The sequence below is a fragment of the Rattus rattus genome, chromosome 1 (genome assembly GCF_011064425.1).
Source record: "Rattus rattus isolate New Zealand chromosome 1, Rrattus_CSIRO_v1, whole genome shotgun sequence".
NCBI lineage: Eukaryota > Metazoa > Chordata > Mammalia > Rodentia > Muridae > Rattus > Rattus rattus.
In genome coordinates this window covers 99,801,382-99,813,569 of record NC_046154.1, presented here as the reverse complement: position 1 = coordinate 99,813,569, position 12,188 = coordinate 99,801,382, and the positions used below count along the sequence as shown (strand labels likewise).

At 51.2% G+C, this 12,188-nt stretch overlaps 1 protein-coding gene across 1 annotated transcript in view; it reads left to right on the top strand.

Moving 5' to 3' along the window:
- Nucleotides 1-12,188, top strand: part of Gabbr2 (gamma-aminobutyric acid type B receptor subunit 2) — a 339,742-nt gene that overhangs the window by 268,909 nt on the left and 58,645 nt on the right. The window contains exon 12 of the mRNA XM_032904180.1: nt 6,434-6,541. Coding sequence (XP_032760071.1) covers nt 6,434-6,541 — 108 coding nt within the window. The remainder of the gene's footprint in view (nt 1-6,433; nt 6,542-12,188) is intronic.

Genomic DNA, 12,188 nt, shown 5'->3' with positions numbered 1-12,188 from the left:
GAGAAGGAGGTTTAGTCAATGTGGCCACATTAGAAAGAGGGACATTAGGATCCAGTGACAGGTGTGAGCCTGTCGTCACCAGGGTCCTGAGGGAGGATTAATCAAGGGACTGGGGTGATGGGGCAACTGCTAAGAGAGAGGCTGCTCTTGCAGAGCTCCCAGGTTTGATTCGCAGTTCCCACACTGGTGGCTTACACCCACCTGTTCTCCAGCTCCAGAAGACCCAGTGGCCTTTGCAGGCCTCCGTGGGCATCTGCACACTCGTGGCACACACACACACACACACACACACACACACACACACACACACACACACACAATAAGCCTTTCCTTAAAAGGCTAAATGCAGGCCAAGCCGTAGTGCCTCACGTCCTTAATCCCAACACTTGGGAGGCAGAGGCAGATGAATCTCTGTGAGTTGGAGGCCAGCCTGGTCTACAGAGTGAAGTCCAGGACAGCCAGGGCTACACAGAGAAACCTTGTCTCAAGCAACCAAGAGGGCCAAGAGTGTGGCACATCTGAGCAGTCCTAATTGAGGTGCAGCCCATCCCGCCACTGACCCACCACAGCCTCATCCTCAGAGGACTCTGTCCAGGAGACTAGTTCTCTGGCTGAGAACGTTTCCTTCTCCCAGCATGAGTTCCTGGGAAATTCTCATTTCCTGGGGCCCATTGATTCAATAGTTTCATAGTCAGATTAACGGACATGGCTATCTCTTTAGAATATCCTCATTTCTACCATGCTGGTTACAACCTGGTCTCCAGGTCAGCCACACCCTCCAAGCCAGGAGATGAGGTGGGCACCCAAGACGGCCTCCATCATGAACAGCTTACTGGTTTATGATGTCACTCTGTTCTGTCTCCCCACACATAGCCCTCCGCTATCTGCTTAGAAAGGCCATTAGAGTCCACACAGGGGCACACATGAACTTGCATGTACACACGCCACACCGCCGTTGTTACTGCTGGGGAAGCAACCTCACTCAGCCCCATCCCCCACCCTCGATCCTTTCTGGAACCTTCTCAGTCTTCAGTGCCAGCTTCAGCAAGTCCTGCAAGCAGCTCCAGCTCCGTGGTGGTGCCGTCTCCCTGGACACTGTCAGAAGTAGAGTCACCATAGCAACACGGCCCCTGTGGGCACAGAGCCGCTGGGAAGGATGCTGGGTGTGGGCAAAGCCCTGGTGCTGGGGGAAGGGAATAGGGACTCACAGATGACAAGCCCACCTGGCTCAGGGACTCTAAACCCCCCCCCCCCGGCAGCTAGAATGGGAGCCGGACAGGTGACAACAGAAACTACGCTGACAGTCCCGTGAAGTCTGGGCAGGAACCTCAGCCAGGGCATGGGAAACCAGGGAGCACTCCACAAGAGAGATGCACAGAGAGGACCCAGGGGCTTGGTGGACAACAAGGCCCACAGAGCCTGCCATGCTCCTGACTCAGCAGCACTGCTGGGGGCGGGGGAGGGGGGAACAGCCAGCCAGAAGCTCTGTGTAGCACCCCCACAAGTCCAGTCCACCCCAGAATTCAACACCATCCACATCTCCTTACCCAGGTTTAGCCTCTCCTTCCAACCCTGAGGAAGGCCACCAGGACTACCACCTTCTCCCTCCCCTGGGGGCAAGACAGAGCCTGCCCAGCAATGCTAAGCTAGGGTAAGGCTTCAAACGCCAGATTACAAGGATGCCTGCCACGAGTCGTCTTCTCCTTTAAAACCAAAACAAAAACAGAACAAACAAAAAACCCTGAGTGTATCTTTTTAATTTAGTACATTGATTTATTACAAGAAGGGAGCGTGCCTATGTGCAAAGCACGCATGTGGGGATCAGAAGACATTGCAGGAACCCACTCTTTCCTACCACGTGGGTTTCAGGGTCCAAGCTCAGCTGTCAGGCTTTCAGAGACACCGAGCTGTCAACTGGCTTTTACCAGGACAAACAGGTCAACAGGCCAACCGAATTCTGTCTGCCGGTCAAGTATCCCAGCCAAATATTTGCCCATTTGAATTGTTTAAAAAAAAAAAAATCAAGATGCCACAAAATTTACCCCTCCTGGAGTATACTTGAGTGACTTTATTCATTTTTAACATGTCCCTAGAGAGAGGCCCTTGGCAGGTGTCTGCATCCAAAACCCCACAACATGGCTTCCGAGCTGTGTGACTTTGCCTTAGCTACTGACACCTCTGAACCTTACAGTTCATTCACTCTTCTGTAAAAGTGGAGCTATCCTAGGGCTAGAAGGGTTAAATGAGACTGTGTATTAAAGCTCCAAGTCCCTGCCTCACAGTAAGTTTCAATGAATGAATGAATGAATGAATGAATGAGTGGATCACTTATGAACGAATGATGGACTGTTAGGATAATGGTGGTCACTTCTAGAAGGATAGCAAGGAGGCAGAGTGAGCAGCTGAAGAGCTGGGAACCCGGGGTGGGTGCTGGTAGTTTTGGTGCAGGTGTTTCCATGGTAACTGTGACCTGCCATGGCCTTGCTCTGCTAGAACTGGAGACAAACCAAGCTGTTGTGAGCCTCTGCCACCTGCAGTGTGGAGGGCCTCCGGGCAGTAAGAGCGCTGAGGCAGGGAGGCAGAGACCTGCGTGTGGATGCTTTAGGCAGGAGTCCCCAGTTGCTGGACTCCTATTAAAAGCCAAGGCAGCCAGGGGCTGCTCAGTGGGTGCTCAGAAGAGCCAGGCTTAGCATGCAGCTCCCTGCCTGAGACAGGAGAAGCCTTATTCACTGCCTCGCTTAAAGCAATGCACGCACACCGACACGTGCATACCATGACCCTCATCCCCCAACCATCGGCTGCAGCGGAGTGGAGCTCCAGAGTGAGATATGTTCACGCGTGTCCCCTCCCTCAGAGCTCCAGGAGCAGAGCGGCCCTGTCCCAGGATGAAGGGTCAAGTTCTGCGAGAGATTTTAGCTTCCATCCCTGCTTACAGGGATCCGTGTGCTCATCGTGGGAAGCAGCTGGACAAAGATGGGGCAGGGGAGCCTTCTTGTGACCCTACCAGAAACGCTGGGTTTTTCTAACTCTAACTAAAAAGGTAGAGGTTACCCCCATAAGCCCCCCACTTGGCCTCCTTGTAAATTCAAGTCCTAGTAGAAGTTAGTGGGATAGTTTTGTTTGAAGGGCCAGAAGTGGGGTTCACTTGCTTGCTTGTCTTGTCCTTCAGGGTCTCCCTTCCTGCTGAGGACTGTCACTGTGTGGGTCGTGCCTGGAGATGAAACAGGAGGGTGAGGGCAGGAAGGGGTGGAAGTAGTTCTCAGTCTCTAACTTGAGTGACAGGCAGCAAGACTCCTGCATCTGAGGAGCCATAAGCTTGGGAAGAGCCATGCTCAGCCTGGCTGTGGAACTGAGGGATTTACAGGGCATCTGCTTGTCACCAAGGCTGACCATGAAAGCAGCACATGCAGCTTTAGAGCCCAGAGGAAGACAGTCTAGGAATCAAGCCGTCACCCAGGGACAGCCTTAGGTGGGCAGAGGAAGGGGTCAGCCTGGCAGTTTCCGTCTCACAGAATCTGGCAGAGCCGAGAAATGGGCCTCCGCTCTGGCAGAGTTACTAAGGAATGGATGGTCCAGGGTGGGCCAGCTTGTGGAGGCTTGGCTAGGGCCATGACATCCAGCAGTGACAGTCCCAGCCTCAGTGACTTGCTGGGATTCTCAGGGCCGGACATCCAGTCATATTCATGATTCTGATCAATTACAACACTCACCAAGGTATAAAAGTCCAGGGAAGGCCTGGTATGAACATCCAAAGCCTTCTCCAGGGACATATGACAACCAGAGAACCAGGAAAGCCTACGGGGGCACCCAGGGCCGAGCCACATAAGCATTAGGTCTGCAATGCACCCACATTCTAGACAGAGCACAGCTGCCTGGAATCATGTATGTAGCACAAATCACACTTTTTTCCACACAGATCACTTAGGCCTGATGAGACCCTACAACAGAAAGCGAAAGGCAGGGACCTTCCCCAAGTCCCAGTTTACAGACGCCAGCCAGGGAGGGCCAGCCTCTCCAGAGAGCTAGCATCTGTGAAGCATTCTGCCCAGGCGCCTGTAGCCTTCTTTGTTTTCAGTTAGTTCACCGCAACACATTTCGGCTTCCAGACGCCAGATTAAATTTCTCTCATTGAGTTTTAACTCACTTAATTTATGTTATTGAACCTTAATGAAATTGGCTCTCTCAAAAGAGACAAGCGGCCTGGTAATGACGGCTGTAAAGAGAACGTGGGTCAAGGGACCACGAATAAGCCAGGCACGGGGCCATGACATGTGGCCTCCAAATAGGACCACAGAACAGGGCAAAAAGATCGGCACTATTTCATCTTTCCCGTCCTTTGTAAAAATGCCCGTGTGTGTTTACAGCTGAAAGTCACTTTCTAGTAGTGTGTGATCCAAAACTCCAGGAGCTGGCCTCCTGGTGGACATAGTCTCTTTAAAGCATATAGAGGCCATGAGGGCTCTCCTTGCCATGGTAATTACCTGACAGAAGAGACACGTGAGGAAGAAACGGTCTATTTCGGCTCACAGTTTGAGGGTGCAAACCTCATCAGAAAACTTCTCAGACAAGCCTGTGTGTGTTCCCATGGAGGTTGTAACTCCCATCACGTTGACAATTGAGATGAGCCATCGCAGTGCGTAAGGTACTTTTATCTCTGTGGTGAAGTAACTGGACAAACAGCTTAAGAGATGGAAAATGCCTTTGGACCGACAGTCCCTGGGGCTTCAGTTCATCATGGTAATTAATAAGTGTGTGGCCCAATAGAGCGGCTCACCTGCGTGGTGTGCAGGAAGCAGAAACAGAGAATCAGGGACCAGGTCTAACCTTCAAAGGCCAGCCCTTGGGAACCCACTTGCTCCATCAAGCCCCTACATCCTAAGGTGTCCACAGCCTTCTCAAACAGCACCAGCATCTGGGGACACAGCATCCAACATTCGAGCCTGGGGGGAGAGTGCAAATCCAGAGTGTTACAGGGACCCACAGCAGAGTGTGAGCTGGCTGGTGGGCCAGTTCCCGGGTGTAGATGAAGCCGCTTTGAGTAAAGCAGGCTCTGGAGAAGAGACAGATGCTGCAGGGAAGAGAAGGCCTCTGGGGCTCAGGACACTGAACTGGAGTAATGGGCTGTCAGTGGGTGGTGAAGGAAATATGTAAGCGCTGTGGGCCTCAGTTTCCTCGTAAAGTGATTTCCTCATTCAACAGCTCCCAAGTTGTCCTGTGACAATGACGGTACTTTGTATAATCCACACTGTCTCTGGCCTCATGGTCCGTGCTGAGTGAACAGACAGGTGAACCAACCAGTGTCTGGCTGAGTGATTGCTCTGCGAGGTCCCAGTGACTGTGACAGAGAACGGTGGATGCTCCAAGTCATGGGAGAAACTCGGGTCTCAGGGATCAGCCTCCCTCTGTGTTCTCCACTTTCTTAGCGTCCTCGGATTATAAAATGAGTACTACATGTACACACCATAATGTGGGTGAGAGTGTGGCCATCTCCTCCCCTCCACTAAAAAAAACCCCACTGTCATTCATTGCCCGTCTGATTTTTGAGTAAATGGAAGAAAACAGAAAGCGGCATTCCCTGTGCTGTGTCACCTCTCACGTGCCACATGTGTCTCTCAACAAGGGCTAGCCTGCTGCTGCCTTCCCTGGCTTCGGGGTTGGCCATGCCACTTTCTCAGCTTGTTTCTGTCCTCACAATCAGACCAGGACACCTGTGAGCCACAGTGCTGGAAAGGTGGGGACAAGCACAATGCATCACTTGGGGTCGGGGTGATAGGAGCTGTACTTGGAGACCAAGGCTCCCATGTGCTGGAGGTACCCAGGCCAGACAGTGAAGGGAGTAATCACTGTCATTACAATACATAAAGCAGGCATCCTGGAGACCCCAGGGTAGCTATCAGATGGCGGCCATCCTGTCTCAACTGCCAGGAACCCAGGACTCCTTTAGACTGGCTGTTCGTACCAGTCAGCAGCCAGGGCTGGTAAACCAAGGTACACCTGAGGTGTGGGGAGCAGGTAAGAGCCAGGCCGGACCTCAGTCCTGAGCAGGGCCCCAAAGTCAGTCAAAGCATGAGACTAGCACCCACACAAGGGGCAGGAAGGGAATGGAATGGGAGGGACCAGAGGGAGGGTGTCTCTCCTACCTTCCTAAAGACCGCTCAACAGTGCAGAGATGTCTGTGTCTTGCTGGGTGGGCAGCCTGCTTTGAGCTGTGGGGCCTGTTGGAGGCAGAATTTGAAACTTAGTGTCCTCTGCACCTAGTGCCCGGGACCCAGTGAATGAGTGACAAGGAGCACTAACTGTCTCTGAGATCAGAATCTGACTCCAAAAAATACACATGGCAGAGCGTCCGTCCCCAGCACCTAGCTTCCACTTGCCTGCTGGATGGCCAGTCACCTGGGAGACATTAACTCCCCTGTGTTGTCCTGCCTTCTAGGTCCGGACCTGGATTCTCACCGTGGGCTACACAACTGCCTTTGGGGCTATGTTTGCAAAGACCTGGAGGGTCCATGCCATCTTCAAAAATGTGAAGATGAAGAAGAAGGTAATTAGAGACCCGGCTTCGGGTCATCGTATTCACTCAGTTTTTCCCAAATATAACAGGCATTGCGCACCTACTGTGTGCTGGGGTACTGAGCAACTTGGCGACTCAACCCTTTACAGCCCACAGAGATGGAGTTGTTTAGGGGCGTGTAAGCTGTTCTGGGGCACAGGATGCTCGGGATGGCTTCCTGTAAGAAGTACCACCTAGGCCAGGACCTGGGGATGAGTGGGAGTTACCAGGCAAAAAGGGCGGGGAGTGCGTACCTATCTCAAAGGTAGAGCGTGTGCGGAACCTGACCATGGCAGAAGGAAGTGGGTGGTCTAGAAACTGAAAGGCTCGACACGGCCAAGATTTGGGGTCCACATAATTGGGATGCAGGAAGAGGCTGGGGGGAGACCCAGAGTGACATTAGGAAATCCAAACTGTAACTTAGGGATAACAGGGACCTCTTTGAAAGAGGGGAGGGCAGCAGGGCTGAGGCCCAGCTTAATGAAGGGGCTTTCAAAGAGTGCATTAGAGGGCAGAGACTCTGCAGTGAGAGTGTTTGTCCCACATTGTGGGTAGACATGATGCTGACCAAACCTGAGTATGAGCATCTGACCATTGAGGCATTTCCATTCTGGCCCTTTAAGTCCTGTCGCCTTCTGTATTGGGCTTGGTGGCAGGCAGAGTTAAATAGACATGATCTCCTAGGTTGCCACTCCCTCTCCTGCCTGGGACCTTAATCCTCAGAGCCCCATCTCCATTCAGGGCTGTTTTCCAGGCTGCAGTCCCCATCCTGACTGCCATGACTGGGTCCAGCTACTCCCTACTCCATCCGTCAGACACCAGGCTACCTCAGACAAGTGCAGACTGCTCTCAGAGAGAGGGACACAGCACGGCCACCCCTCCCTGTGCTTCTCCATCCCTCTGCCCCACAGTATATTTGACAGTCCCCTCTATGAGATGGAAGTGGTCTAGCTGCCCTAGTCCTTTCTGGTCCCAGCTATGGGTTCTAGTTCAGTGGGAGATTCTGACCACTAAGAAGTCATCCATCCCAGTTTGCTCAAGACCAAAGCTCTGAGGCCATGGCTAAGCATCAGTAGTCTCCAGACCTTCCCCCATTGATACAGCTATCCCTCAGCTTCCTCTGGGCACCAGGTTCAGAATCACACACACACACACACACACACACACACACACACTACCCAAAGCAACCAAGCCTCATCAATGACCCAACCCATCCTCTCATACACCTTAAAACGTCTCTAGACTGTTTACAATACATAATGCAATGCAAATGCCATTCAACAGCCGCTCACACTGCATTGTTATAAGTCATGATGAGAGAAGATGGTCTGTGTGTTCTCGGTACAGATGCAGGCACCACGGGCCTGCTGACTGCTGACCTGCTTTGATTGGTGGAATCTGTGAATGCATCAGCACAAACGAAGGACCACTGTGCTGATTTACAGCCAGAGCAAAAGCCCTGTCTTGGGGCTGTCCAGCCTGAGCTATGCTTGCCCGAAAGACTCAGCCATGCAGGCTCCTGGGCCTAGCCAGCCCTAAGGAAGCAGAGTGCTGGCATAGGTCCCAGGCTGCCAGGTTTACACCAGCCCTGCCTAGAGCCGAGGGATGCTTGCCCTGGCCCTCCTTTTCTCTAGCTCTGCTTCGAGCTGATCTACCACTAATGCAACACGATTCTGGTTTGGAAGAACCACAGCTTTCATTCTATGCGCTACTCTGTGGGTTGGCCACATTGTTACCCACAGCCAAGAGCTGGCCACCATGATCCTTTATGTACCTGCAGAACAAGAACATACCAACTGATAGCAGCCCACAAAACACATCAGGGAAAAGCCCAGAGTTAGGGGTGCACATCCCTGAGGGGTGAGGATGGGGTGTCATCTCCAGGGACCACAAGCTCAGGTCACGCCTGATGGTACTACTGAGAGCCAGAGCCCGAGACAGGATGTGCTCCACTGAGAATGAAAATGGAGCAGCCTGTGGTGGATGGAGACGGCTCAGCCCGAAGGAGGGACTTCTTTGACCTTTTTTTTTTTTTTTTTTTTTTTTTTCATTTTCCGTTACTTTTTTTCCCTACTTTTTGAAAAAAAATGGTGTTGATGTCAGAAACAATGGCTGAAACACGGGGCCCTTGGGAGGACAGAATTAGATAAAGGAGGAACAGGCAGTAATTGTGTCCTCAGAGACCTGGAGGACAACTTTGGGAAAAGCAGTGGGGAATGTGACATCAACGGTGTCAAGAGTCACAGACAGGAAAGGGACGAGCTTCCTGGACGGGAAAGATAGTTTTTCTTTCCCGTGGGGAAGAGACCGATGACATCAGGGGCTCCAGTCAGCAAATTAGCAAGATTAACAACCTGTCCACTTGAAAACAGCTAAAAATTATCAACTCCATGAATGTCGCCACAATTCCAAAAGCCCGTAAAACTCAGGGTGTGGTGGCTCCTGCCCGTAATCCTAACAAGCGGGGTGCTGAGGCAGGGGCATTGCCATGTGACTATAAAGCCACATATTGAGTTCAAGTGTAACCTAGGCTAAAGAGTGAGACATTGTCTCAAAAACAAGCAGACCAAAAGAGCTAATTCAACTAGACAGACCTTGCTCCTGTAAAAACCCAACCTGTGAGGGAAAGGAAAAACCACTCATTGAAGCCAATGCTGCCTGCCTTCCATGTGGTCTGGCTCCCCCTGACTGTTTGACCCACCACTGGGAGGAGTGTTTCCCCTCTCTACCTGACCCTCTACCTGACCCTCTGCCTGCCCCAGGAGTCAGCTGCAAACCCAGAGCAACCCCTGCTGAGAATGTCATACCACAGTGCTCTGTCATCCTTAACTCTTTCCACAACAGAGCCAGGGCTGGGTGCTTGTCCCCAGAAGCATGCATGGACCTTTGTTTGGTGTTTTAACCCTCGCCACCATTCACCTCCAAAACGCAAGCCAAAACCCCGCACCCATTCACCACCAGCCCCCATTGCTTTCTGTAGCCAGGGACCACCTTATACCGCGCCTCTCTCTGAGTCTGACACCGGACGATCTCACATAAATTGAATCACACAGTGCGTCTTGTATAATTGGCTCGTTTTATTAGGCTTCTGTTGCATTTGAATTCTGTTTTGAAGAACCCTTAATTTTTCTTCTAGCGACACTAGATTTTCATAAACATAAAAATGCAATCCTGATTCTTTTCCATTATAGTCTTCCTATGCCCACCTTTCTCTCTGAGCTCCCCTGCCCCACCCCTCCAGGGTGGTGGGCCCTCCCCAAATATGCATACAGGGACCTCATACATTCTGTCATCTCACAGGACAGAGGCTTATCTAAAAGAGCATCGACACACAAAAACTTCATGTTTTTATAGCATGTTACTATTTTTCCAAAGGCCAATGGTAAAGTCTTACATCGACTTACAATGTATCACAGCCTTCCTTCTGCCTCTCACTGAGCAAACTGAAGTGTGGAGAGAGCAGTCACTCAGGGAAAGGATCCTCTGCTCTGGAGCAGATGTTTTCTGAGGACAAAGAGATCTTAGCTCTGTCTCCAACAAAACAACAGGGACACCAAAGCATCTAAGGTCACTCTGCAGACCTCACCTGTTTCTCGACAGCAGGGCCAGCAAGGGCTTCGAACAGCTGTCTGGACAGTTCGGCTGTGAGAGACAGCAGGGTAGAAGCGCGGTGTGAGGAAACCCAGGGTCCCCTCCGTGCTGTTCTTCCTGGAAGGGGGCACTTTGGAGTAGAGAGCCGACCCTACTAGATCAGTCAGGACCACTCAAAACTCTAAGTCAAGGCTGCTGTGGCCACATAGGTGCCAGCTTCTGAGTGGCTGGGTTTATAGAATCTCAAGTTCAAGACCATTCTGAGCTACAGAACAAGACTTTATCTCAAAAAATTTAAATTCGAAGGTTTTTTTTTTGTATTGTTTTGTTAAACCAGTGGTCAGCCAAGTTTCTTTTGTAAAGAACCAGGTGGTAAATGCTTCGATGTTGCGGGCCCTGCAGTCTCATTTGTAGGGATTCTTCTCTGCTTGATAAATGAAATCAGCCGGGAACAGATGTACACTCGGATAGGTGTGATTAAATTCTGTAAAACATTTACTCACAGAAACAAGTGGTAAGAGAGCTGCAGGGTTTTCTAGCTCCTGCACAGGACAGCAGTGAGAAGTGACATTTCAAAAGAGAGCCAGCTCCTGCCTCTACCGGGCAACAGTTACTGTGAACCAGACTCCACACATCTATCGTGACCGGCAAGCTTATTACCCCATGTCATAGATGAGGAAAGCAGTTCAGGGGACAGGGGACACATCCGAGATCACAAATAGTTAGTCCGTGTCAGACTTAGACATGATTCCAGAGCCAAATGCTTGGTCATGGCTGGTGCCCTGATGCCATTCAGAGAGAATGTGGCGCTGTGAGTCACTACGTAAGACAAGGCAACAGGTGATGTCATGAGTGTTGGCAGAAGCCAGAGAGTTGGGGCAGCTTCTGAGAGAAATCTAAAGAAGAAGGAAGAGAGAAGTCAGGTAGGTGAGCACTGAGAGGTCTTCTGGGGGCTCAGCATGTAGCCAGAATGGATTCGTTTGTTTGTCTGTTTATTATGAGCCCACTGTAGCTGTCTTCAGAGACACCAGAAGAGGGCGTCGAATCCCATTAGGGATGGTTGTGAGCCACCATGTGGTGGCTGGGAATTGAACTCAGGACCTCTGGAAGAGCAGCCAGTGCTCTTAACCGCTTGAGCTATCTTTCCAGTCCCTCTGGGTCATTTTAAGTCACTTTTCTTCGACACTTTGTGATGTCTGCTCAATCTCTCACTAGTAGTCCTCCCTACTCTAATGAGTGCTCCCCCATGATGGAATTCTCTGTTCGCTGCTGCATTCCCTGTGCCTAAGACAGAGACTGGCTACATGTTAGCATTCAAAAAGAAATTATAAATGTTCTCTTCCTGTATTCTCATGACCTTCCCATCGTGGACTGGTAGAGCCAATAGAACCGAGCTGTAATATCATACTTTGCCCCCTAGGTGTCACTGTCCTAAACACAAACACCATCACCAACGCTCAAACCCTGCATAAGGGTAGCCAGGTTCCATTCCTTGATCCCACACTGGATGCTTTCCAAACTTCATCTCACTTGACTCTAATACCAACTGTGTCACTTGGGGGATCCGTGGACCCCCTTTATCAAGGAGGAAACTGAAGCTAAGTTAAGCCTTTGGCAACACCTCAGGTTAGAAGGTCTTTGTTCATTCCGTTATGCCCCCCTCAGAGAATGAAACATGAGCCTCCTCCCCTACTCTCTATCCCTCTGGCTGTCACTACACAAGCAGCAAAAGAGGGAGCCATCATCCATACAGGACCCACTGTCCAGTGCCTTCCCCAACTTCTTCCCTGAGCCTTTGGAGGAAAGGGTTTGCTCTACTGCACAAATCAGAGGGGTCTTTGGTCTAAGGTCAGCTGAGCTCACACAAGGCATGCCAGAGGCATGGAATCCTGGGAATCTGCTTGGGCTCACACCGTAGGAAAGTCGGGAGCACTCTGGAAGGCAAATGCCCCGCATGTATGCACCCCTATTTCCAGCATGGAGAGCAAGAGGCCCTTCTTACCTGTCCTGAGCACCAGGCTCAATGGTAGGGAGTTGCATGGCTCCC